Here is an 11,057-nt window from a genome sequence, read left to right on the forward strand (position 1 = left end):
TTTAAAATTTTTTAAAAAATATTTTTTTTTTTTTTTTTTTTTTTTCTTTAATAAAATAAAAAAAAAAAAAAAAAATATGAACATGAACATGAACATGAACATGAACAATGAATTAATTCATTATTTTAAAAAAAAATAAAAAAATATATATTTTTTTTTTTATACGTAATTATTTATATGTAGCTATTAACAACCTTGGACATTTTCATTTTTTTAAAAGCATTCCTAAGTAATTCAAGATTTTGATAAGAGTATTTTTTCTATCTCATCATTTGTTTCAACAAATTATTTAATCCCTTTAACATTTTTTTTTTTTCCATTTTTCTTATATATTTTATTAAATTTTTTCTTTATGATGTCTCATATGCATTCATCTTCAACAACTACATATATTCAAGAACCAAATACAAAGAATGATCAAAATGGAAATGCAAGTACAATTGTAAGAATTTTAAAATTATCTCCCCAAAAAATGGTTCGATGGGATGAAAATACAATTGATAACGAAAATGCAAAGAAAAAATCATCAAAAAGTAAAAAGAAAAAAAAGAAAAAAAAAAATTACACTATCTTTAATAGTATTTTCATTTAAATGTGATAACATATATATTATTTTTATTTATTATTACATTTTTTATTAACACAATACATAATTTTATTTTTTTTTTCTTATTGCTATAGTATGTTGTATATATCATAAACCAAGAGAATTTGGTGAAAGCTCAGATTCAAACTCAGACTCAGATTCATCCGATATTGAACGTATAAGTGAAAAAAATTTTAGCAACTTTAAACAAACAACATTTTAAATCCCTAATAATTAAAAATTTTATTTTTATTTTTCAACAGATAACTGTAATTCTTGTTCAAAAAAAGATAACCACAAGAATGAAACGTAATATATATATTTTATATTTATAAAATTTATCCAACTTTCTTTTTGTATTAATACATATATACATTTATTATTGAGATTTGGTATTTATTTTTTTTTAGAAAAATAATTCTTTTGTTGGATCATTTTATTTTTTATGTATATATTTTATTTTAATTATAGCGCTTTTATTTTATTACAGTATAAATTATATCAATAAAGTTTCCTATAATATTATTAATAAATGTTATTCTTTAATAGGAAGGAAGAAAAAGAATTAAAAAGCTAATCCAATGGATTACTCTATAATCCCTAAATTTGTTACAAGTCTTTTTTTTTTTTTTTTTTTTTTTTTTTTTTGTTTATAACCATAATTTGTAAAAATAAAATTTTTATTTGTAATAATAATTTTTTTTTTCTATATAGGTACAATTTTAATTTTTTGTATAATTTTTTTTTAAATATTAAAAAAAAATTGGTTTTATTACTATTTAGTAAACATTATATTATCGCATGTAGTTTTTTTCATTATTTTTACCTTTTATTTTTTTTTTTTTTTTCATATTTTTAACTTATTTGTTTATTGTTTTTTTTTTTTTAAAGTATATTTTAAGTAAATTAAAAAATACATTTTCAATTTTTTTATTATTGACATATTTTTTAATTAAACGTATATATATATTTATATATATATATTTTTGTTTTGGATAAATATTATTACACATTAGTATTATTATATATATAAATTCTTAACATACTAAAAGTATCTATTACAAATATATATTTTTTTTAATTTTCAAAGTAAAAATTAAATTTTTTCATCACTTTAAAAAAAATAAAAAAAAAGTTAATATAATTTAATATTTATTAATTTAACAAAAAAAATAAAATTAAAAGTAAAAAGATACAAATAACTATATTATGCATCCCATTTATAATGATCAGCAATGGTTAGATATAATGTTCTATTTTCATTATCCTCATCAATATTTTCATTTTTTTTTTTTTTTTTAAAATCAATAGATTCATAACCGTATTCATAAAATACCTGTATCCAAATACGATGGGTTATATGATGACCACAATTTACAAAATATTCCGTTTTTTTAAATGTACATTTCCCATTATATTTTTTCACAACATTTGACATACATTTTAAATATTCCAGTAAAAGCAAAGTTAAAAAATCTGATGATTTACGAAAAGAACATAAATTCCATATTAATTCATCATCATTAATTCTTAACCTTTTGTAATATTCCTCAATAAAATCAATCATTGAAATTTCTTCTGTTTTTAAATTTTTTACTCCACATATTTCATTTTTCGTATCACATGTATGTGGTAATGGGTTATTATGATTGCATGAAGATATTAATTTTTCATTTAAATAATCTAGACTAATAAAAATATTAGAATTCATAGAATTTTTTGTAATTACACAGAAACTTTTATTTTGTTCCAACGCATTTAAAATTATAGGATAATTTGATCTGTCAATTGGTATTAATGTTCCACATTTGTAAAAAAAATAATTTACTACATTCCTCCAGTATTGTATATTGGTTTTTATTTCTTCATCTTTAAAAGGTAAAGTGTATAAAATTTTTCTAAGATATAAACTAACTATTTCATTATCTATCTTTGAACACTCCTTAAATTTCATTAAAGTTTTACAATCCATAAAATTTAATATATAGCTTATTATATTATGCTTTATGTATATGTTTTTTTCATTTTTTTTAAAAAATTTTTTATGAAGAGAACAATTTTCTTTTGGCGGATTATCTAAAAATTATAAAAAAAAGTAAAAAATTTTAATATATACATAAATATATATATATATATATATATTATATTACTTATAATTTCCTTTAAGTATAAGTCTATTTTTTCATCAGAATATTTGGAAAATTTATTTTTAACAATTTCTTTTAAAATATTTAAAGAATTTTCTACTTTTATTTCTGTAAAAGCCTTATTTTGAACTTTCATATATTTTTTTTTGTAAACTATTTTAGCTCCCATTTCACTTTTGCAACTTAATATTAAATTAATATATTTTGATTTAGATTCTATAAAAGAATAAAGCTTCTTATAAAACTTGCTGTCTTCTATAAATATAAATTAAAAAAAATAAACAAATTTATAATACAATTAAATAATCAAATAAAATAATAGTAATAATGAATATATAAACATAAACTATTTGTAGAAAGAATTATAAAGTTTTGGTTTATTTATTTCACTTATATTTATTTAGATGATAATGAATTTTTTTTAAATATATCACTACACATAAATTAAATCATTTTTATTGTAAATAACAGCTTTATTTTTACATATATACTATTTACAGTAATGTCATTATTCTCGCTCTTTTCATCTTTGCTATCATTATCGCTTTCGCTATCCTTTACTACTTCCTTATTTTTTTCTTCAAATCGTTCATATATATTTGGTATTATTTCTAAATCATTATCACTCATCTTTATTTGAGTAAAAAAAAAATATGCTGTAGTTTATTCAATTTTGTACTATGTAAATTTTTTTATTCAATATTTAAATATGCTTAGGATATATAGGTTAGATTGAATAATAAAATTTTTATTTATGCACTTTGTCAAAAATAGAGAAAAAATTCCAAATAAAAAAAAATTAATTTAATTTTAAAAATAAAAAATATATATAACCAAAATCAAAAAATAAAAAAAAAATAATAAAAAGAATTAAAAAAAGAATTAAAAATATATACTACAATATAAACTAAATATATATATAATAATGAAAAATTTCAATTTAAAAAATTTAAAAATTATATTAAAATTTGTGCAGCCATGGAAATATTTCACACATGTGTAAAAAATAAACAAGTAGAAAAGTGAAAAAAAAAAATTTTTTACTTCAGTGAAATAATATTTGGTTCAATTGATTTTATTTCACTACGTAAACTATGTATTTTATTATTTACAGAATTTCTTTTTGCGTTTTTTTTTTTTTTGTATATAAAATAACAAGTAAGTAAACTTAATATAATTGGTATGAATATACATAAATATAAAGCATAAAGGTCCCCATATCCCATTAAGCACATATCACATTTCTCATTATACTCAAATTTATCATAATTTATTATCTCCTAAAAAAGATAGAAATAATATATAGAAATAAATTAAAAATTAAAAAAAGAAATTAATTAAAAATAAATTATGTTTGTGATAATTTATTTTATTAAAACACTAAAAATTACAAATATTAAAAAAGAAATATGTAAATAAACTATAAAAGTAGAAAACAAAATACATTTGTAAATAATTTTAATCAAAAAACAGTTTTTTTTTTTTTTATTGCATTGTTACGTCTCTTTCAAATAGTAAAACAATTTCAAAACTTTCTCCTGAATTATTTAAGATTCTTTCAGCAATTCCTTCTGCTTTAATTTGATTATTATCCTCTGCTTTTTCTATTGATAAATATAATAATTTTTTATTTGGCTTTAAAAGATCTAGAATTTTAAAAAGAATATATGTACTAAGACCATGAGAAAAAAAACCATGAAAAATTGGAGGTTGTTTTTCTTTCGTGTAAATACATGATCCGACAACTTTTATTCGGTGTTTATTTATTTCTTTGTTAGATAAAAAAATATCTTTTGAAAAAACAATTTGGTAGAATGTTTCTAATAAATCATCATCTTTTATATTAGAATCAATTAATATAATAAGACTCAATGTTATATCTTCATTGCTTATTTTTCTTTTTGTGTTATCTATGTTTTGAGAATATAAAAAATTAAATTTTGTATCAGACAAAATTGATGTTGATTTATGGATTTTATGCATAATTGTTTTATATATAATATCTGAATCAAAATAGTATGTTCTTTTTGTATCAACATGAATTTTATATTGTTTAAATATTTTTATCATTATTATTCCTTCATTAACTTCTAAATCTTTTTTAAATGTTTCTATTAATGAATAAAACATATTTTCCATATTATAATTTCTTGATTTAAAGAGTTCATTTTCTATTTTTACATATATGGGAAAGATTTCAATATAATCAAAATAATTTAACTCTTCTTCAACTTCAAAGAAATAAATTTTATCAAATAATTTAAATAAATCACTTATTAATAACTTACCATACTTATTTTTTAGAGATATTTCATCATACAGGGATAATCTTTTTTCTTCTCTTGAAGCACTTAAGTGAAAATTATCTTTAACTTTTAAAAATACGTTTATCTCTTTTTTATCTATATCAACTATATTTGTATTGTGTTTATTAACTAATGACACAAAAAAATTGAAAAAATTTAACGTTTTTTGTAGTTCATAAGAAAATTCTCCTATATAGTCTTTATAGGTTATGTCTTTGCAAAAAAAAAAAAAAAAAAAAAAAAAAAATAAATGTGAAGTTTAGGATTAAACTAAAAAGAAAAATATTAATTATGTATTATAATAAATATTTACATGGAAAAAAGTTTAAAAAATAATATATAAATTATAATTTTTACTTTAGATTTTTTTTTTTTAACCTAATTTATCTAATAAAAAAGGAACTATAGCTAAAAATAAACTAACTACTTCGACATCAAAAATTTTTCCTGTACATATATTTAATTTATAGTCTACAACATGACTAAATCTTGAATTCAACAATTTTAATTCATTAAAAATTTCTGATAACCCTATTCCATAATTTCTCATATTATTTTCTATGTCCTCAATCTTAAAAAAAAAAAAAATAAAATAAAATATGAGTAAAATAAAAATAAATAAATTTTTTTTTTTGAAATTACAGATAATATTAAAGAATCAAATAGGTTAAATTCAAAGAAAAGCCATAAATTTTTATTTTCTGTTTGTTTTTTTAACTCTAATAAATTTTTTTTTATAACATGTATTTCTTTTTGATATTTTTCATCTTCGTAAGATTCAAAAACGTTTTCTGTTAAAGTACATCTTAAAGCATTATATAAATAAAAAAAAGAAAAATTATTGAAATTTTTTGAATCATTCATCAGATGGGTATTTTTTATCATATTTCTTATGGTATGAGAAGATAGCAAATCATCTTAGAGAAAAGAAAAGACAATAACATGTTCATAAAATATATATATATATATTCATAAATATGATTTTTATACTGCTAATTATATATATATATAATAATCAATATATTTTTATAAGATATTAAGGAATAACAAGAAAAAATAAACTCTTTTATTTTAATTTTATTTTACACACCAGTAATAATTTTCTTAAAAAAGAAAGTCCATATGAAAGCTATAACATTTATTACGTACTTATGTCTCATATTCATTAGTCATATTCTATAATTTAAAATATTTATAAATACTGCACAAAATATATGTCTTAAATTTAAAAAATTTTTAAATTTGGAGCAAATTTATGTGTTGCCATTTTTTGAAAATCAAGAAAAAATAAAAATAAAAATAAATATATGAAATATGATGTCTTATTCCAAATTTTTTTTTAACTTTATAGTATGAAAAATGAAAAAAAAAAAAAAAAAAAGAAAAAAGGAAAAACAAATGTTGCATGTATGTTGTTTTTACACGATAATTCATTAAAAACATAAAAAAAAATTTTATAAAAGTTTTTCAACTAATACAAAAGGAAATTACACTTGTAATATTAATATTATATATATATATATATATAATATATACATTATATTGTTAATTAAATTTTATTTTTTTTTATTTTGATAATACATTATTAATAATTTTAAATTGAGATAGGAGATAAAAACATTTAGACTTTTTATTTCATATAAGCTGTAAAATGCTTTGAGACATGTATTTTTAAGTTTAACTATTTCTGATCATCCATTAAAAAAACAGTAGATATATCTAAGTATATTTTTTTATTTTCATAATTTACGGATCTTATTGTTTTTTCTTTTACTATAGGAATAAAAAAACTGAAAAAAATAAATAAAAAAAAAATTATATGTAGATATTAAATAATCATTTAAAATATGATGTGAATCATATTTATATAATATATTAATAGAATTCATATAAGTAATTTATAAATTTTAATAAAAAAAAACGTATACAAGTTTTTAAAAAAAAAAAAAGAAATATAAAAATTTACTTTTACTCATTTTTTTCTTTTTACTTACTATTCTACATTTTTAACTTTTTCTAAATCAATTTGTTTCACTTCATAAATTTTTTCCTTTTTATTATTTGTTTCAAAAGTATTATACAATAACTCTTCATCACTGTTAAAATGAGAATTTTCATGTGTGCTCGCTTCTTTTATATTATCAAAAACATCATCACAATAATCACATTTATATATTTTTTTATAAGAACACCCTTCTAAATTATCTAAAGTATCATTATAATATTTGTCTCCTTTTTCTGATTTATTTAAATTATTTTCCTTATCTTCATAAATATTAAAATTATTTTTATTTATCAATACATTAATAGGCTTCCAATTTTTTATAGATGAATAATTTTCACATTTATAGTTACTATTTGATTTAGCTATATTTATAATGTTAAAAACCTCTGTTAAAGATATATTTTTATTTAATTCTATTTTGATAAGATCATCTGATATTTCTTGTATAGATCTACTATTGATGTAATCATATTTTGATATAAAACTGTAAACACTCCCTATTGATGTATTAGTAAAATCGTTAAAAATATAAATATCGAAATTTAATAAATCAGTTGATAAATATTTATTTTCACCAATTTCAGGAAATGTCTTTTTATCATCACAAATTAAACAACTTTTCAATTTTAATGCATCAGTTCTGGTATCTATACCTTCAAATTTAATATAAAGAAAATTGATTTTTAATGATTCTTTCACTTCAATTATTTTAATTGGTAAGGGATAAGGATAATTATTCATAAAAAGATATCTATAACAATTATTTTTAAATCTGATATCATTAAAAGTGGTGAAACTAACTACTTTTACGTAACCCAACAAGCCATGAACACCAACAATTTCTCCAATAACAGTAAATTCATTCATAAAACATATTTTATTATTGCTTTGTTCATTTTTTTTTTCATTTATTGTATTAATTGTACCTGAAACATCAGCTACTTTCATATCGTTCATATTCATTTTATTCATTAATTCTAAATCATTAGCTCGATTATCATCAGAAAAATAATTTCTAATTAATAAACTTGATAAACTAATATTTTCATTTTCAATACTTTTTTGTATGTTATTCTTCAGTAAATCTTCCTTTGATTCTGTATAAGAGCTATTATATGCATCAATTAAAAAATCGTTATATGTACAGTTTTCTTTTTTTTCTGTAAATTTATCATTTCTTTTTTTTTTTAAAAATCCAGCCTTAGAATATTTACTCCTTTTATAATATTTTGTATCCGTTAAAAATGATCTAGTTAAAATTTCTTGTTCTTCATTTTCTTTTATAACTTTTTTTTCTTTTTTGTTTTGTATATCATTTTTTTTTTTATCTCCTTTTTCATTTTCTAAAATGGTTAAATTATTTTTATTTTCTACATCTTCCAATATTTTGTTTTTATCATTATCAGTAAAGTATAACTTGATTTTTTCTCTGTTTTTATCTATACATAAGGAAATTATACTTGTGCACTTTGCTTTACTTTTATAGAACGGAATTCTATTTATTTTTTTTTTATCTTCTACATAACTTTCAAAATTATATAAAAGGACATTTTTTTTTTTATTTAATATTTTACAGTATTCATTTAAAAATAAATATTTTTTTAAAAATATATTTTTATAGAAGTATATATTTAAATTACTTCTAATATTTCTTTTAATTTTATATGAGTTTTTAATAAAAAAAAAATGCTTATTTAATGGTATGTCTTTTGGTACTTCAAACAATTTTAAGCTAAAAATAAAGCTTTTAAATAGTGTCAGAAAAATCAAAATCAATATTAGTTTTTTTAATATTACTATACATTTTTTCATTTATAAAATTTCTGTAAAAAAAAAAAAAAAATCTTATATTTATAGAAAAAAGGAAAAAAAAAGGACTTTTATTTCTAATTGAACATTTCAGAAATTAAGAAAAGGAGAAAAAGAATTAATATATGTTTATACTTTTTATTTATTCCTGTTTTGCAATATTGCATTTTTTAAAAAAAGGATAAATAATCTTTTATAATAATTTACCAAGGTTCCTTCATACATATCTTTATATATTTATATTTATAAACAATCAAATATATTTGATCTTCAAAAATATAAATGTTATATACATTTATTTTTTCATATAAGCATAATAGAAACAAAAAGATTTTTTTTTTTATTATTATTGATATATGTAAAAAAAATTAAAATTCTATCTCATTTTTACATATTAAAAACTGATATGAAATAAGTTCCTTCAGTATAGCAATACTCTTATCTTTATTTTCTTATGATATATTTCAATTTTAAGTTAATTATTTCAAATGAAAAAATATTTAATGACATATTTTTTCATATGAAAATTCAAAAAAAAAAAAAAAAAGAGAAATGTTTTAATTTGGCAATTAAACGAATATATGTTAAAAAAAAAAAAAAAGGCAAATTACAAAAAATTAAAATAACGAAATTATCACAAGTTTCATAAGAAAAAAAAAAGAAAATAATTATATATATATTTGTCAAACATATTAAAGTTAGAAACTATATTTCAAGCCAATTCCTTATAAATACTACTAATTTAATTTTAATACTTATAACGAATGTTTTATTACAATTAAACAAAATTTTATTTTTCAATTAAATTATGAAATCGTGCGTATTGTGTTCTTCCTTTTTAGTTATTTTTTTTTTTTTGGTCTATTTTTTCTTTCTACTTTTTTAAGCACACAAATAATAAGTTTAGCAAAAATGTGAAGAAAAATTTAGGTAAATCTTATATTTTAACTAAAATTTTTTTTTTATATTTTTCTTAAATTACAATTTTTTTAGTTTTATTATATGTTTCTAAAATTTTGTTGAAAATAATTGTATAAAAAATATTTAATATCTTGCGAAGATATAAAATTTTATACTAAGCAAATTGTAAGATATATTTTTATTTTTTAAATTTTACTGTGATAATTTTTATCTTTGTGCATCTGTCTGTGTGTAACTATTTAAAAAAAAAAAAAAAAAAATACAATCTTAATCGCTTAAAAATTTATACTAAAAAAAAAAAAAAAAAAATAGCAAAAACTGTATACAAGTATGTGCAGAAATTTATATTTATCAATTATCAAAAATTTAATTAAATTTTTTATAAATATGTAAGATTATATTTTTATTTTCATGAAAATTTATATTCGTTTTGAATTTAATGTTTTGTTCTCATGTGAAATGTTATAATTGTTTTTATATTTAATTAGAATATTGAAAAAAATATATGTAGAAATTTATAAAATATTATAATTTAAAAAGAAAGAGGAATAAAAATTATATACATTATATTTTACAAAATTTAATTTTAACTATTGTGTATAAACATACATAATTGAATTCTTTGTTATTGTTATATTGTAATTGTTACTTTTATTATTTTTTTTTTTTTTTTTTTATGTTTAAGTTTCTTATTTTTTTTATTAATATATTTTATTTAAACTTTTTTTTTTTTTCTTATATTGTAGCTCAATTAGTTTGTGCATACAAAAGCAAAAAAAAAAAAAAAAAAAAAATGAATATATAAAATAACATCTACGTAAACATGCTTAAATGCTATTTAATACAAATACATTACATTATTTACTTAATTATTTCATTCTCTTTTTTATTATTATTATTATTATTATTTGTTTATTTGTAAAAGTTTGATATATTTATTTATATTATTTAAATAGTGAACAAATTAGAAATTTTTTTTTGTCATTTTTTTTTTTTTATTAAGGTTAAGATAATTTACTCATTGAAAACTTATATCTTTTAGTTTTTTTACTATTTATAACTTTTTTTTAATTTATTCAAATTTAATTTTAATTTTTATTTTAGCTTTTATTTTTTTTTCTTTTTTTCAATTTTTTTTAATTTATTTAAATATTTATATATTTATTATAATTAATATATAATATAGTTTATACATATATACATATATATATACATACATATATATATACATACATATATATATATATATATATATATATATATATATATATATATATATATAT

At 17.1% G+C, this 11,057-nt stretch overlaps 4 protein-coding genes across 4 annotated transcripts; 1 reads left to right on the forward strand and 3 right to left on the reverse strand.

Moving 5' to 3' along the window:
* Positions 1 to 352: 352 nt before the first annotated feature.
* Positions 353 to 1,163, forward strand: I3 (protein phosphatase inhibitor 3, putative; the record flags this gene model as incomplete). Its single annotated transcript, XM_028673708.1, has 4 exons — positions 353 to 533; positions 682 to 762; positions 850 to 895; positions 1,136 to 1,163. The coding sequence occupies 4 exons, from the start codon at positions 353 to 355 to the stop codon at positions 1,161 to 1,163; spliced, it is 336 nt and encodes a 111-aa protein (XP_028530134.1).
* A 630-nt stretch (positions 1,164 to 1,793) lies between these two features.
* On the reverse strand, positions 1,794 to 3,363 carry PGAL8A_00491200 (conserved Plasmodium protein, unknown function; the record flags this gene model as incomplete). Its single annotated transcript, XM_028673709.1, has 3 exons — positions 1,794 to 2,662; positions 2,737 to 2,988; positions 3,225 to 3,363. The coding sequence occupies 3 exons, from the start codon at positions 3,361 to 3,363 to the stop codon at positions 1,794 to 1,796; spliced, it is 1,260 nt and encodes a 419-aa protein (XP_028530135.1).
* Positions 3,364 to 3,773: 410 nt separating this feature from the next.
* PGAL8A_00491300 (conserved Plasmodium protein, unknown function) lies at positions 3,774 to 6,205 on the reverse strand (the record flags this gene model as incomplete). The annotated part of the gene is made up of 5 exons (XM_028673711.1): positions 3,774 to 4,013; positions 4,234 to 5,252; positions 5,418 to 5,604; positions 5,682 to 5,956; positions 6,130 to 6,205. 5 exons carry the CDS (start codon positions 6,203 to 6,205, stop codon positions 3,774 to 3,776), a joined length of 1,797 nt encoding a protein of 598 aa, XP_028530136.1.
* Positions 6,206 to 6,720: 515 nt separating this feature from the next.
* PGAL8A_00491400 (mitochondrial preribosomal assembly protein rimM precursor, putative) lies at positions 6,721 to 8,856 on the reverse strand (the record flags this gene model as incomplete). The annotated part of the gene is made up of 2 exons (XM_028673712.1): positions 6,721 to 6,829; positions 7,034 to 8,856. 2 exons carry the CDS (start codon positions 8,854 to 8,856, stop codon positions 6,721 to 6,723), a joined length of 1,932 nt encoding a protein of 643 aa, XP_028530137.1.
* Positions 8,857 to 11,057: the final 2,201 nt, after the last annotated feature.

The sequence above is a fragment of the Plasmodium gallinaceum genome (assembly GCF_900005855.1).
Source record: "Plasmodium gallinaceum strain 8A genome assembly, contig: PGAL8A_v1_141, whole genome shotgun sequence".
In the NCBI taxonomy this organism is placed as follows: domain Eukaryota; phylum Apicomplexa; class Aconoidasida; order Haemosporida; family Plasmodiidae; genus Plasmodium; species Plasmodium gallinaceum.